The 15717-nt window shown below is 52.8% G+C and overlaps 1 protein-coding gene across 1 annotated transcript; it reads left to right on the top strand.

The window, feature by feature from the left end:
- The first annotated feature begins 988 nt into the window (after positions 1 to 988).
- Positions 989 to 14118, top strand: TIRAP (TIR domain containing adaptor protein). Its single transcript, XM_006111247.5, has 4 exons — positions 989 to 1078; positions 9262 to 9314; positions 9744 to 10355; positions 12074 to 14118. Exons 2-4 carry the CDS (start codon positions 9308 to 9310, stop codon positions 12091 to 12093), a joined length of 639 nt encoding a protein of 212 aa, XP_006111309.4. The 5' UTR covers positions 989 to 1078; positions 9262 to 9307; the 3' UTR covers positions 12094 to 14118.
- Positions 14119 to 15717: the final 1599 nt, after the last annotated feature.

Genomic DNA, 15717 nt, shown 5'->3' with positions numbered 1-15717 from the left:
CTGCGTCAGGTCTCGGGGGCAAAAGGAAACAAATAAAACTAAGCACCTTGGGATCACCTCCCCGCAGAAGCCAAACAGCACCCAAACCGATCAGAGTCAGGTGCCTACATACCTGGGGCTCTAGGAACTCAATGGGAGTTAGGCCTTGGAGGATCTGGACTCAGGGCTCAGTCCCGCCACACAGATGGGCATAATCGGAGTCCAAGGGACTGTCATTGCCTAGTCTATGGCCAGAGGACTCCCCTGACTCAATTCCTGTTTGCACTGCAGCAGCCCTCTCCAGGAAAAGCGGCCCAGTCTTGCACCAAGGCTGCAGCAGTGATGGAGAATCCACCCTTCGCCGGACGCTTCACCCCGGACCGGTGACCAATTGCCCTCGCTATGAAAAGCGCCGCCCTCCCTGTCCAGGCACTGCCCTGGCCGCTTTGCAGACCCCGACCCCGACCCCTCGGCCCATCTCCGCTTCCTTCTCACCTGGGCCGCGCGCCCAGCCGCGACCCTTCCAGCTGCACCAGGCGGCTCGTTTCCCTGCGCAGCCGGCCAGGGCGCGGTCTAGCCCGGGCTCCCGGAGCCTGCTTAGGTAACGCGGCTTGCAGGGCTCCCTGCCGCGTGGGAGCCGCTTACAAAACACGCCGCTGTCAGTCAAGGGGCGGAGGCCTCGCAAGGCTTCCAACCAGGGGATCCGCCCGCGCCTCCCCCAGCGCGCCCAGGGCAGAGGCTGGCTGGTGGGGGCGCAGCTCCGGAGCCGGGCCCGCAGAGCGGGGACCCTCCCGGCACAGGGCTGTGGCCAGAGCCCGGCTGGGGTCGCGGAGACCCGCGCTCGCCCGGCTCCGCTCTGGCCTTTGCTGGGGGCTGTCGGGAGAGCCCGGCCGCTGGCACTGCCCCAGGGACCCAGAGCGGCCCGGCCTCGGGGCCCCGCCCGCTGGTGCCCGCGGGGGTGGAGTTTCCTCGCGTGGGGGGAGACTTCCCCAGCGCGCCGCTTGCGCAGAGCGGCCGGGAGAGGCGGGCCCGGGAGCCCGGAGCGGCGGGCGGGGAGGAGCGCAGGGACCCCAGAGCCCGGCCGGACGCGCGGGGCTGGGTGAGTAGCCACCCGCCGCCTCCCCGCCTGGGCGCCCCGCTCCGGCGCAAACCGCAGCTCCCCAGCCCGGGGCTGCACCAGACGTGGGGGACGGGGGTCGCCAGGGGGTGCAGGGGCAGCCCGCGCCCCTACCTGCAGCGCCAGGGCGCGCCCGCAGCTCCCTCCCCGGCAGGGCAGCTCCAGGAGGGCGGCCGAGGCAGGAAGCTGCATGCCTGAGCGCAGCGAGGGAGGCAAGGGGGAGGCATGTGCCTGGCAGCCAGCTGGCAGCAAGTTTTCAGATCCTTTTCTGAGGGTGCCCGGCAGGCTGCAGAGCGCAGCGGGTGCACGCAGGGTGCCCTCCTGTTGGGGGCTGCAGTGGCCTGGAGCAGGTACAAGCCCTTGAGGGGACCCTGCCAGCCAGGGGGAGTACAGACCCAGAGCTTTGCTGGGCAGGGTCTAGCTGTCAGTCCCTTTTGTGCAGAGGGAAATCCGCGGGATGGATGTAAAACTCCATTCGCTATCCCCAAGCTGCTGGAAATTTTCTCTACAGGGAAATGACTCATAGACTTTAAGGTCAGAAGGGATCATTATGATCATTTAGTCTGACCCCCTGCACAGTGCAGGCCACAGAATCTCACCCACCCCTCCTAGAATAATCCTCTCACCTATAGCTCAGATATTGAAGCCTTCAAATACTTTGAAGGCCCCAAGATGCAGAGAATCCTCCAGCTGTGATCTGTGCCCCATGCTACAGAGAAAGGCGAAAAACCTCCAGGGTCTCTGCCAATCTATCCTGGAGGAAAATTCCTTCCCGACCCCAAAAATGGTGAATGATGTTGCCACTTAGAGGGTGTCATTAGGTTTCAGGGTTATCACACAGACTGACCTGGAGAGCCCGGTAGCCAGGCCACTGGCTGAAAGTTTTCTTTGTAAAGGTCTAGAGGGGTTGACAAAGTACTACTGCCTGGTATGGTGGTACCAGCCTGACTCACTTCAGCGTGGTGCACCTGGGTGCGGGGTGCTGGGCTGGCGCTCTGTCGCAGACTCAGGGATGCTCTGAGAGCTGCAGGGCAGGACCGTTTCACAGCTAGCCAGTGGCTCTGCCCAGCTCCCATCCCTAGCAGCTGGACCTGTATGTCATTGCTGCTAGGAGCTTCCAAGCGTGGCTGAGCAAAAGGGGACCCACGTAACTTGGTGTCTTTGCACTGACTGATGGGGAATCTCCACCTGACGGAGTGAAGACTGACCGTGAGCCTTGCTGCCCTAGCCCCCTCTGGACTTGTGGAGCCTGAGCTGTGCCCAGAGAGAGGTCTCCACATAGATCCCCCTTTTCCAAGCCTTCCATCACACGACTGTTGTTAGGAATTGCAAGACAAGGCTCGAAAACATGCTCAGCCTTTGATGAGATAAACATTAAGAAGCCCCTGCCCCAATTAGGTCCCACTCCAAGGGGCAAACCCAGAATGCACTGGTGCTATTTAAGGATCCCTGGAGCACCAAAGTCCTTTGCTGCTGTGAGTAGCAGGTGGTTAGAACAGGATCCTGGGTGAGCCCTAAGTCTGCATCTGCTGCTTTGTTCTTGTAGGGCAGGGCTACTCAACTTTGGAAGCTCTGGGGGCCACAATGATACTCGCAGCACATTCCAAGGGCTGCAGCTTAACTGTGGTTGCATATACATGCAAAGATATGCAAATAGCTTCTTTCACACTGATAGGCATGAATAATAAAAGGCAAGACCACACAACACACAGGCCCCGTTTTAGTCAGTTCTGCTGATATTAGTAAAGTGCAATAGTGACCCGATTTCCACCCATATGACAGCACTTTTAATGAGTAATGACAGCCCAGGAATTTAACTACTAAAACACATTTCAACAGAAGACCATTATATTGACTACTTTTTTTTTTTTGGCTCCCACCCACAGGCCACGTGTTGAGCCCCACATAAACCCAAACTGCACCGCGGGCTGCAAACAAGCGGGCCACATGTTGAGTAGCCCTGTTGTAGAGTCACTTGTGCATCTAGTTATTACTGGACATATGCTCATTAGAGGCTCGTGCACACTCGTGCACCCTCATCCTCTTGGAGGTTCACTTGTGAGCACTTAGACAGCCGGCGTCAGCTTGCGGTAGAGTTGTGGGCTCTGGAGGTACACACACTGGCTCATGGCAGCACTGGGTCTACATCCATTCATTTGTCATTGTAGGGCCCTGGGCGTTGTGTTGGGGGGGATGGATGGGAAAGGGGGAATGTGTAACTCTGTTTGAAGCATTTGTTTTAGGGAGAAAATACAAATTACAATGTGGCAAAGAAATATAATTTTTTTTAAATCGATGTTTGACCCCAGCCTCAAGAGTGTTATTTTGAAACAACCAAACCCATGATGCACTGGCCTCATATAGTTTCTCTGCCCCTTTGTATTCCCCATCTGTTTGGGGTAGCCATTCTTCCTTGTCCTAGATGGAAGGTTTTCTGTGAGGTTCACAGTTACGTATTTGCATGGTGTTGAACACAGTGTGGCTGTTGCTCATGGCACTGCCCTCATACAAATCAAAAATTACACACAGCTGTGTTTTCTTCAGCTAGGAAATTACACACACAAAACCAAAGTAAAATATTAAAAGCAGGTGCTGCCCCATTCTCTCCCTCTCCCGCACCTTATGCTAAGCTCATCTTTGCCACAGAGAGCAGGAGAGGGCTTGTTGCATCTATTTGTTGGTGTTCTCAGTTACGTTTTATTGTAACCAAGGAGGGAGACCCTGAAATCAGCTTTCTTGAGATAATTGTACCATGTTTCTGGAAAGATAGTGATAGAAATGTAGCCGTGATGGTGCAGCTGAAACAAAAAACAGGACTATGTAGCACATCTTGTTACTCTTTAAAGTGCTACATAGTCCTGTTTTTTGTTTCTGGGAAGATAGTGTACTAGAAGATTTCCCCAGCATTGGTTGGGTCCTTCAGGGCAGAGGCTTGGGGATGTGGCGGCCCAGGGCAGGGGGCTGGAAGTGTGGGGCATCCAGGAGTCAGGGCAGGGGATGTGGGTGGCTGGTGGCTGCTCCCTAGGTCAAGGCCTGGGGGGGCCCACACTGCCTGGCTCCTGCCCTGGGAGCAGCCGCCTGATGCTCTGCAGCTCTCCAGGACTGTCAGGCAGGCAGGGGGACCCTTGGCTGCTGCCCTCCTATTATCATTGTGGAGTAGAACTGTCCCTGCTATCACAGCCCTCCCTTTCCATTTGATGAGAAACAGTCGCATTCCAGGCACATCCCATTGTCCTGGCACAACTGAACCCAGACCTTGTTTTACGTTAGGATAAGAGGAAGCTGTATAACAAATTTGGCAGTCCTGGCGTTTACCATTTAGGAGGAGTTCTTTAATAAACAGGGGCTACATCTATATTGCACATTCTTGCGCAAGAAGATATGCAAATGAGATGTGGCGATGAATATTTACAAAAATAAATGTTAACATCCCTACTAAATATAGTAGAAGAGTTAAGAAAACAAGAATGGCTGAACTAAGTCTAGCCCAGTATCCTGTTTTCTGTCACTGTCTGGTGCCAGATGCTTCAGAGGGAATGAACAGAACAGGGCATTTATCCAGTGATCCATCCCCTATTAGTCATTTCCAGCTTCTGGCAGTCAGATGATTAGGCACACCCCAAGTGTGGGGTTCGTCCCTTCGTGAGTTTATCTAGTTCTTTTTTTTTTAAACCCAGTTATATTTTTGGCCTTCACAACATCCCTTAGCAATGAGTTCTACAGATTGTATGTTGGATGAATAAGTACTTAGAATCCTAGGGTTGGAAGAGACCTCAGGAGGTCATCAAGGCCAACCCCCTGCTAAAAGCAGGACCAACCCCCACTAAATCATCCCAGCCAGGACTTAAAAATCTCTAGGGATGGAGATTCCATCACCTCCCTAGGGAACCCATTCCAGTGCTTCACTACTCTCGTAGCAAATTAACGTTTCCTAATAGTCAATCTAGACCTCCCCCACTGCAACTTGAGGCCATTGCTCATTGATCTGTCATCTGTCACCACTGAGAACAGCCTCTCTCCACCCTCTTTGGAACCTCCCTTCAGGTAGTTGAAGGCTGCTCTCAAATCCCCCCTCACTCGTCTCTTCTGTCGACTAAATAAGCCCAGATCCCTCAGCCTTTCCTCATAAGTCATATGCTCTAGCCCCCTAATTATTTTTGTTGCCCTCCGCTGGACTTTCTCCAGTGTGTCTACATCCTTTCTGAAGGGGGGCCCAGAACTGGACACAGTACTCCAGATGTGGCCTCACCACCTTCCTTTTGTTTTAAATCTACTGAGTATTAATTTCATTCTGTGATCTCTGTGTTTTGTGTTCTATGAAGGGGTAAATAACGCTTCAGGCACCTATTATATCCTCCTTTAGTCATCTCTTCTAAGATGAACATTCACTGTCTTTCTAATCTCTCCTCATATGGAAACTGTTCCATACCCCTAATTATTTTTGTTGCCTTTCTCTTTACCCTTTTCAGTTCTAATGCATAGGGGTTTTTTTTGTTTGTTTTTGGGGGGGGGGGTTTAGATTGAGGTTTTCAGAGAATTATAGACAATGACTCCAAGATTTACTTTTATGTGGTAACAGTAATTTACATACAAAATGATGTAGTCTACATTTGGGATTATGTTTTTCAGTGTACATTGGTTTACATTTATCAACATTGAATTTAATCTGCCATGTTGTTGTCCAGTCACCCAGTTTAGCGAGATCCCGTTGGAACTCTTTGGACACAATTTTCTTGAGTAATTTTTTATTGTCTGCAAACTTTGCACCTCCTTCTTTACCCTTTTTCTCCAATCACATATGAATACGTTGGATAATACCGGTCCCAGTACAGATCCATGAGGGACCCCAGCATTTGCCACTCTGCATTGTGAATACTGACTATTTATTCCTACCCTTTAATTACTGGTCCACGAGAAGGTCCTTCTTATCCTATAACTTATTACTAATGTGGGGTCTTGTCAAAAGGTTTCTGAAAGCCTGAGTATACTATATCAAATGGATCCCCCTTGTCCACAACTTTTGACATTTATTCTCAAAGCATTCTAATGGATCGGTGAAGCATGCTTTCCTTTTACAAAAGTTGTGTTGACTCTTTCCCAATTTATCAAGTTCACAATTCTGTTCTTCATGATCATTTCAACCAATCTGCCTGGTGCTGAAGTTAGGCTTACTGGCCTGTAATTGCCAGGATCATCTCTGGAGCCTTTTTTTTTAAATGGTGTCACATTCGCTATCCTCCAGTCATCTGGCACAGAGGGTCATTTAAATGGTAGGTTACATACCACTGTTAGTAGTTCTGCGGTTTCCTATTTGAGTTTCTTCAGAACTCTTGGGTGAACATCTTCTGCTCTTACTGCAGGTTTTATCTGGGAGAGTTGCTCAGATTTGTCACCTAAAAAGAATGACTCAGAGGTGGGAATCTCCCTCACATCCTCTGAAGTGAAAACAGCTGCAAAGAATTCATTGAACTTCTCCTCAGAGGCCTTGCTTTCCTTGGGAGCTGCTTTAGCTCTGTAATGGTCTTACAAAACTGGTTGCTGTTAGTTTTTCTTTCTATTTCTAGTTGCTTCTCAGTTTCATTTTTGGCCTCCTGCCTAATGCTATTGCTACATTTGACTTGCCAGAATTTCTGCTACCTTCTATTTTCCTCAGTAGGATTTGACTTCCGATTTTTAAAGGTTTCGCCTGTCTGTTTTACTCTGCTGTTTTGTCAAGGTGGTATGGGAGGAGTGTCCCTCTTAATGGTTCTTTGTTGTTGTTCATGGTTACTTGGAATACAGATGTAGTTAGCACCTTTGTTATGGTGTTTCTCAATAGGTTCCTTGCAGCGTGCAGAGATTTCACTGTTCCTTGTAATTTAAAAACATCGTGGCTGTGTCTAGACTGGCCAGTTTTTCCGGAAAATCAGCTGCTTTTCCGGAAAAACTTGCCAGCTGTCTACACCGGCCGCTTGAATTTCCGCAAAAGCACTGACTTCCTACTGTAAGAAATCAGTGCTTCTTGCGGAAATACTATGCTGCTCCCGTTCGGGCAAAAGTCCCTTTTGAACAAAACTTTTGCGCAAAAGGGCCAGTGTAGACAGCTCAGATTTGTTTTGCGCAAAAAAGCCCCGATCGTGAAAATGGCGATCGGGGCTTTTTTGCGCAAAAGCGCGTCTAGATTGGCACGGATGCTTTTCCGCAAAAATGCTTTTGCGGAAAAGTGTCCGTGCCAACCTAGACGCTCTTTTCCGAAAATGCTTTTAACGGAAACTTTTCCATTAAAAGCATTTCTGGAAAATCATGCCAGTTTAGACGTAGCCCGTATGTACCCAGTGCTTCATCCTTTCTGCAGTATGGTACCTGCCAAACACAAACATCTCTCAGCAGCACTTGAGCTACTGAATTAAATTATTGTAGGCAGCAGGGGAGCCAACAGCCATCCTGGGCTCCTGGGCAAGGGGGGGAGCGGCTCTGTGTTCGCAGAAGGGGCGAGAGCAAGGGCAGCTGGCCCTCAACACCACCTGGACCATGGTGCCCCCCCCCCCAACATTGCCTGGAGTGCACCATGCAGCACTAACGCTAGGGATGTAACTGGTTAACCAGTAAGCATCACCCTAACCAGGATCCCGATTAAGCGGGTGACTGGTTGAGTGTAACATTTAACTGGTTAACTGGTTAAACAGGATTTTACATCCCTAACTCCAATGGCTCTGAGCACCGGGTCTCAGAGCAGTTGACCCCTCTGCCCCCTCCCCTCCGGCCCCTTGTCGGTGGGCCTGGTAGGCAGAAATAGTCAGCAGTGTATCCAGGGAGGGAAGTATCCTGTTTGAGGGAAGGAATACTGGAGTTCAGTGATGTTCTCTCCCATCGCGGCTATCCCTGGCTATATGGAAAGTGGGGAGCATTGGTCCCTTGCCATTTCAGGGACCTGGGCAAGGCAGCTCCTGCAGAGAGCACCCCTGAGATACTTGTCTGCCTCCTGTATGCCTGAGGGATGCGCAGAGCTGGAGGGAGGCTCAGCCCAATGGATAAGGCAGGCTGCAGAAAGCTGGCGGGACCACCCCACTGTTTGAATTGTTCTCTGAGGGGTGAGGGGGACAGAACAGTTGTGAAGCCAGAGCCTGCCTGTTTGCAGGCTGGGAGGGTAGACTTAAGCCCAGGTGACCAAGTGTCTGCTCTGTAAAGAGGATGCTGTGTTCATGTGCCCAATAGTCCTATGCGGGTGGAAGGGTCCTGGCACCTCTCAGTGTACAGGCAGTCCCCGGGTTACATGGATCCGACTTACATCGGATCCTACTTACAAACGGGGTGAGGCAACCCCGCACTAGCTGCTTCCCCTCAGCAGACCAGGGAGACGCGAAGCTAGCGCCCCCCCCCCCCCCCCCCAGCAGACCAGGGAGACGCAGAGCAGCTTTTCTCAGCAGACACCTCAGCTTGAGAATAAAGGACTGAGGGAAGTGAGGTGTGGGAGAATAAAACTGAGCTCTGGAGAAATGTTTGGCTAGAGTTTCCCCTACAATATGTACCAGTTCCGACTTACATACAAATTCAACTTAAGAACAAACCTACAGTCCCTATCTCGTACGTAACCCGGGGACTGCCTGTATTTCCATAAGCTGAGTTCATCCCGACATTGTGTTTGCCTAAGCACAGCTTGAGCGTCAGCAAGAAATGGCCTTTGCTTCATTTCCTTTTTTTTAGAGAAACTGCATATTCGACACAGCAGCAAGCACACACTGGTGCCAGCTTTCGCAGCCCAAGAGAACCCGACGTAGCCAGGCTGGGGGTGGCTCGTATGGAGCCGCTGTCTCCTTGCTGTGCCCCAGACAGTCTCCTTAGCTACACCCTGGGTGCTTTGTGAGGGAAGGGGGTGATGCCTGTTGGTAGGCAGGACAGCTACATGGATTTAGTGCAGGCTAGATGACCTGGGAGACGGAGCTGCCCTGTGTACCCCAGACCAGACAGCCGTGCAAGCGAGAGATCTCTTAGGCAGCGCTAGAATGTGGACTACACGGATGGTTCATTCCCCATGAGTCGGGGCATGCACCCACCTTTTTGCTGTGGAATTGTACAGTGCCTACCACAACGGGTACCGGTTGACTGGGCCTCCCAAGTGCTGTGGCCTACAAGTACCTACAATTTAATACCAGCATGACAGCTCCTTTCCTGTCCCTCTCTCACAGGGTCACGATCCATGTGGGCGCTTCTCATCGGACCGTTACCTTTGACATGGCTGGTAAGTCAGCGAGCAGCGTGTTGGCAGCTTGAGCTGAGTGAAGGGCTGGGAACAGGAGGCAGAGAGACTGTCCAGTGGAGGTCACTCACAACCCATTGCCCAGCATAGCAACCAGCAAGGTACCCCCACTACATCATGGCCCTTCCGTGCCTGGAGCTATGGAAAGGCCTCTCTCTAGCAACTGTTGGACTAGACCCGTCTGCTAGTCGGAAGTTCTAGCTCAGCACACGGCGCCACCTTAGTACCAGGTCTGTCTGCTTGGGTCCTGGGGCAGGGCTGACACTTGCTCTCTGGGTCCCAAATGGCCCCTGGATAAGAAATCAGGAGTTTCAACGAGAGGCTCCTTTGGGTGCCTGGGGAGGGGCTATGAATATTCCCAGAGGCATTTCACCTTTCAGCGAATCTTACTCTGATTTTTATACTCCACAGGCTGGCTCAGGAGGCTCCTGCAGAAACCCAAGCAAAGCTCCAGCTCCAGAGGAAGCAACTTGAATGCTGTCTCCAACCAGGCACCCTCCTCCACTCCCTCCTCCTCCTTGGAGACAGCTGCCAGCTTTTCCACCAGCAGTTCCGTGGTCACCCTGGGACAGCTGCCTTCCACCTCCCCGGTGAGCATGAGCAGCTCCGGGAGTGCCCGCTGGGCCAAGAGCTACGACGTGTGCGTCTGCCACAGCGCCGAGGACTTGGAGTTTGCTGAGGAGATGGTCTCCTATCTGGAGAGCCAGCCCGAGAGCATCCGGTGCTTCCTGCAGTTGCGGGATGCCGTGCCGGGGGGCGCTATCATGACAGAATTGTGCAGTGCCGTACACAACAGCCACTGCTGGGTCCTGCTAATAACCCCCAACTTCCTCGAGGATTCCTGGTGCCGGTACCAGATGCATCAGGCACTAGCAGAGGCGCCCATGGCCAATGGGCGCATCATCCCCATACTGAAGGGCATTGACCGGAAAGACTACCCCCAAGAGCTGAGGTGCCTCTATTACATCAATGTGACGCTCCAGGAGAACGGCTTCAGGCAGATTAGAAACACAATCCTGTGCTGTAAGTAAACTGTAGCCCAGGGCTACTCAACTTTGGAAGCCCCGGGGGCCACAGGGATACTCACAGCACATGCCGAGGGCCACAACTTAAGTGTAATTGCATATACATACAAATATAGATGCAAATAGCTTCTTTCACACTGACGGGCCTGAATACGAAGATTAAGGCAAAACTACACAACACACAGGCCCTGTTTAAGTCACTTCTGCTGATATTAATAAAGAGCAATAGTTACCTGATTTCCACCCACATGGCAGCACTTGTAATGAGCAAGGACAATCCACGAATTTAACTACTAAAATGCATCTCAACAGCAGACCATTCTATTGACTGCTTTTTTGTTTTGGCTCCCGCCCACGGGCCACACGTTGAGCCCAGCGTCAACTCAAACCGCACCGCTGGCCGCATACAGCTCTCGGGCCGTGTGTTGAGTAGCCCTGTTGTAGTGGGCAGGCAGCTTCATAACAGGCCTGGCTAGGGTGTTGACTCTTCACGGGCTAAATTCAACCATCTGGAGTGTCCATTTGATCATACCCTGCATTTCTATAGCGTCTTTTCAGCTTCTGGGCCTTAGGAATGACTCTACCAAGCCAGGGGGTGCAATGTAGCAGCACGCTGACAGTCACCCTGTACAACAGGCCTGGGCAAAATACCCGGCCTGCCAAGGCACCAGATCCAGCCCACGGATGCAGTGGGGAGCCTCAGACAAGCCCCCCATGTGCTTCTGAGAAAAGCTGCCGTGGGGCTCTATTTGAAGAGCTGTGAGCCCTGGGGGAGAGAACAGAAGCTTCACACTCTGCTCCTGCCCCCAGCACAATCCCATTGGCTAGTTTCTGGCCAATGGGAGCTGCCTGTTATTAACCGGCAGCTTGCGAAGCACCCTCCCTTCCTCCCCTCAGGCTCCTAGGCTGTTCAAAAATCACATGGCTCCTGCAGCCAGTGTGGGGTGGAGCAGGCATGGGGTCTGCTTGAGAAGGTTGCTGGCTGGGAGTCAAGCTGGTAAGTTTCCCAGCCAGAGCCTGTCTCTGGCACCCCAGTGCTTTGCCCCCCCCATCCCACATAACCAATGCCCTCTGCCCCCTCCACTCCCAGATCCTGCACCCCAATTCCCTGCCCCAGGTCACAATCCAAACCCTTGGACCTCAGTCCCTGCCCCAAGGCGCAGCTCCCTCCTACCCTCGGACATAGCTCAAACCCCTCTGCCCCCTCCTGCACCCTAGTCCCTGCCCCAGGTCACAACTCCCTCTTGTCCAAGGTCACAACCCCGACCCTAGTCCCTTAACCCAGGTCACAACTGCCTCCTTCACCCAAACTCCCTCCCAGACCCCACTCCCTCTCCTGCACCCCAATCCCTCACTGCAGGCTCCCTTCTGCACCCAACCTCCATCCCATACCCCAGACTTCCTCCATGAATATGGAAGACTGCAGCCCTTGACCACTTTCCAAATTCTTGGAGTGCCGCCTCCCCCCATCAAAAATTATTGCCCGCCCCTGCTGTACAACCTTCTGGAGAGGATGTAGAGAATCCTGTGTCCCTCTGAAACTGCAAGGAAAGATCTAAACAGAGGGGGTTGGTACCTGTGTATCCCATTTGCATAGGGCACAGTGTAGGGCCTCCCTCTGGGAGGAGAGATACCAGTTCATTGCAATGTGACAACACTGTGACGTCAGTCCAGCTGAGGTCCCTTCATGACCCTTGTTTCTGTCCTGTCTCTCAGACCTGCGGGAGCTCTGTTGAAGCACCACAAGCAAACTGCGTGACCGGAGCCTCGCACGGGAAGTGAGCACCTCCAGAAAGCAGGGAAATGGAACAAGATTCCAGGCGGGCTGCGACTAAGTTCCTGATCCTCAAATCACCTACAGGTTGGCAGAAGGGAACTGATTCTCGCAAGGGCTTCTGAAGAGAAGTCTTTCTCTCGCATCGGGCAGCTCTGCACCATGAAAGAAGTCCTGCTGAGAGGACACGCAAAACGTCTAACACCAATGGAGAGTGAGGCTCACATAGAGCTTCTGGTACTAAAGACTTGGAAGAAATATGAGGCTTGTTCCAGGTTGTACTCTGCAGTGCAGAGGACTTGGCTGGAACCTGCAGCTGGAGTGTTGGTGACTCCACAAGGCAGCAAAAGGGAGAGGAAAGATGGCTGAATGGAGTTTACTCACTTCTCATTTGGGGAATAGGGAGTGTAGTTGAGGTTGGCTTACCCACTTCTTTTCTTCCCGCCACCCCAGGGACTCCTGGTCATTCTATGACTATTGAGGTTAGTGATAGACTCCTCATGTAGGGTCCTGCAGCCTAGGCAACCGTGTCAGATCCTGACCCTGCATTGCACTAATACACAGTGCCATGCTGCACTGCCACATTTACAGCCTCAGGGCAATATGCTGTGCCCCTTAGGCCAGGCTGCTTCCCTGCTCTCCTGGCAGCTGTGTCAGGATTCTCTGCATTGGGATGGAACGGCAGGAGGCTGCAGCAACTGAAGATCTGCTCCGTCCCTTGGGGTTGGAGCTGTAAGTGGCTCTAGAGCCAAGTGGCCTTGCTGATTTAAAGGTGTGTCAGATGCCCTAAGTAGCCAGGAGGGCTTGGCTAGGAGTTGTAACTAACTAACATGGTTTTCAAAACACACCGTATACCCCACTCCATACAGGCCCTAAGAACTGACCCCCACTGGGTACAGTGTAGACAGTTTGTCCAGCTCTGTCCTAGAAATCCATTCACTGTGGGGCTGACAGAAACCACCTTCCATTCAGTTCTGTCAAGTCACGGGCTGAAATCTGCCTCTGCCCGCCCCCCTCTCTTGCCTTATACAGAGAGACCAGTGTGTGTCCTGGGAAGTCCAAGAGTCTCTTCCGCTGATGTTCATTAATTAGGGGAAAATGGATTGTTGTGCCTCCCCTTACCAGTGTCTAAGCATCTTTACTGTGAGAGTCCTCACATGCCCCTTGAGTCAGGGCAAGGCTCTTATCCCCAAACCGGCGCGGAAAAGCCACGTGACTTGTCCTGGCTCATGTAGGCAGTCTGACAGCAAGTTGGAACGCAGGTCCCCCCTGTCCTAAACTAGCACTTTACTTGTTGGGCCACCTTCCTTACAAGGAGCTGCAGGGCAGCTAAATCTCTAATGACCTTCCAAAAGCCAGTTAGGAGCTGTCACAATACAGACGCTTGCCCTTGTTAAATTACTCCACACCCCAAGGAGCGCAGTTGCTGACGCGAGGTGCGTGTGGTAGGCTCTGGGGCTGGTGCACCCAACATAACCCATAAGAAAAAATAGTAGGTGCTCAGATCCACCGGCCACAGCTGTCTGGGTGGCAGCCACCAATCAGCTGGGGAAGACGCTCGGCAGATAGTGGAGAGCAGCAGGTGAGCAGGACCCGGGGGGAAGAGCTGGAGCGGGGTAGGAGGAGGTGGGGTGTCAGGAGAGAGCAGAGCTTGGCAGGAAGAAGTGGAGCAAGGGTGGGGCCTTGGGACAGAGCAGGGGTGGAGCATCTCTGGGGGTGGGGGGGGATAAAACACAGCATGTATGCCAAGGAGTATAAACTGACAGGACTGAGATACTCCTGATGAGGAGCTACTCATCGTTGGTATGTGACGCGTAACGTCACTTTTGGTTTTTACAATTGTAATTTAAACTGGTGTACAAACAAATACAGAAAAGTTATTTTGTATCAAGTCTCCCCTCACTTTTTTTGGAACAGGTGTATCTACTGCTGGTGAAAGGGCCTACAGGAGCAGCGTACTGTGAACTATTTAGTCCTAGAGCTGATGAGCTGCCACTGTCCAGCTGATTTTCTTGTTCTTCCAGTCTGCTTTCTACTTTCTCCTCCTCTACACTAGGGATGTAAGTGAGTAGTCAACTACTTGCATTCCCCCCTTGCTGCCTATCTATATGAGAGGTAGCAAGTGGAGAGAGAGCTGGAGCCAGTGCTGAGGGGAGTTGGCTTAAAAGCCAGTTCCCCCCAGCACCGTCTTTGCAGGGTTGCCTGCCCCCTTGCTGCTGCCTCTATCAGCCTGGGTAGGGTTGCCAGGTGTCCGGTATTCAACCGGATAGTCCGGTTTTTGGGCCCTCTGTCCGATAAAAAAATTCAGAGAATACCGGACATGTGCAATGTCCGGTATTCTCTGGTTTTTCGACTGGGCGCCAGTCGGAAGCCTGGCAGGGGCAGGGGAGTGGCTGGGAGGCGGGGCGCGATCTGCACTGGGAGCCTCTGGGTGCGTGTGACGTAGGAGTGACGCCTTGGGGAGGAGGAGAAGCCCTGTCCGTGCTCCTGAGCGCTGGTCAAGCGCATTGTGGAGCCGTAGCTGGACTCCTCGTGCTTTGCCGGGACCATGCGTGGAACAGGCAGCGCCCTGGGATCTGCATGTGTCCAGGTCAGTCCTGCTTCCCGCTGGCTGATTCTCTCCTCGCACTCGCCCCTCCGACCAGACTCGCTCCCCCGACCCCCTCCCGGCCAGCCCTGCTTCCTGCCGGCCGATCTCCCCGGGCCAGCCCCGCTTCACCTGACACCCCGCCCCAACCTCCTGGCCAGCCCTGCTGCCCCCAACCCACCCTCCCGACCAGCCCTACATCCTGCTGCTCCCTTCCCCTCCCCCCCGATCTCCAGCCAGCCCCTCTCCTCTCCCAGCTGGTCCCTTCCCCGCTCTGCCCCTACCATCAAGTGTGTCCGGTATTTTTTCTGAAGCTACCTGGTAACCCTAAGCCTGGGCCACCGCAAACAGGGGCTGCTCCAGTTAGGCAGCCCAGCTCGGTTCCGGCTTGCACCAGGTCCAGGAGCTACCACCTCTGCAGCTCTACAGTTTAAATGTTCTAAGAGCCAGGTGGGCCGGCAGGCCAGCTCCTGTTACATTTAAACTGCAGAGGCACAGCAGAGGTAGTTCTTGGACCCAACGGAAAAGTTTTCCGTTAAAAGTATTTTTGGAAAAGAGTGTCTAGATTGGCAGGACGATTTTCCGCAAGAGCACTTTTTGCGGAAAAGCGTCCGTGGCCAATCTAGACGTGCTTTTCCGTAAAAAAGCCCCGATGGCCATTTTCGCGATCGGGGCTTTTTTTGCGGAAAACAAAGCTGAGCTGTCTACACTGGCCCTTTTGCGCAAAAGGGACTTTTGCCCGAACGGGGGCAGCACAGTATTTCCGCAAGGACACTGACGATCTTACATGAGAGCGTCAGTGCTTTTGCAGAAATTCAAGCGGCCAGTGTAGACAGCTGGCAAGTTGTTCCGGAAAAGCGGCTGATTTTCCGGAAAAACCGGCCAGTCCAGACACAGCCTGAATGTTTTGCTGGTCCCTAAGGTGCTGCAGGACTAGTCCTTGTTTTTGTAAGTCCTACACTTGGGGCTGCCACGTGGGGGCAAAGGGGCGGAGCTTGG

Source organism: Pelodiscus sinensis, chromosome 25, assembly GCF_052426305.1.
Source record: "Pelodiscus sinensis isolate ZL-2025 chromosome 25, ASM5242630v1, whole genome shotgun sequence".
In the NCBI taxonomy this organism is placed as follows: Eukaryota; Metazoa; Chordata; order Testudines; family Trionychidae; genus Pelodiscus; species Pelodiscus sinensis.
Note: the sequence above shows the minus strand (reverse complement) of the source record. Positions and strands in the feature narration are given on the sequence as shown.

Bases quoted from the DNA above. Each gene is read 5' to 3' on its own strand.
- TIRAP (XM_006111247.5), top strand. The intron at 10,356-12,073 runs GTAAGTAAACTG...CCTGTCTCTCAG, and splicing joins TAGAAACACAATCCTGTGCT to ACCTGCGGGAGCTCTGTTGA.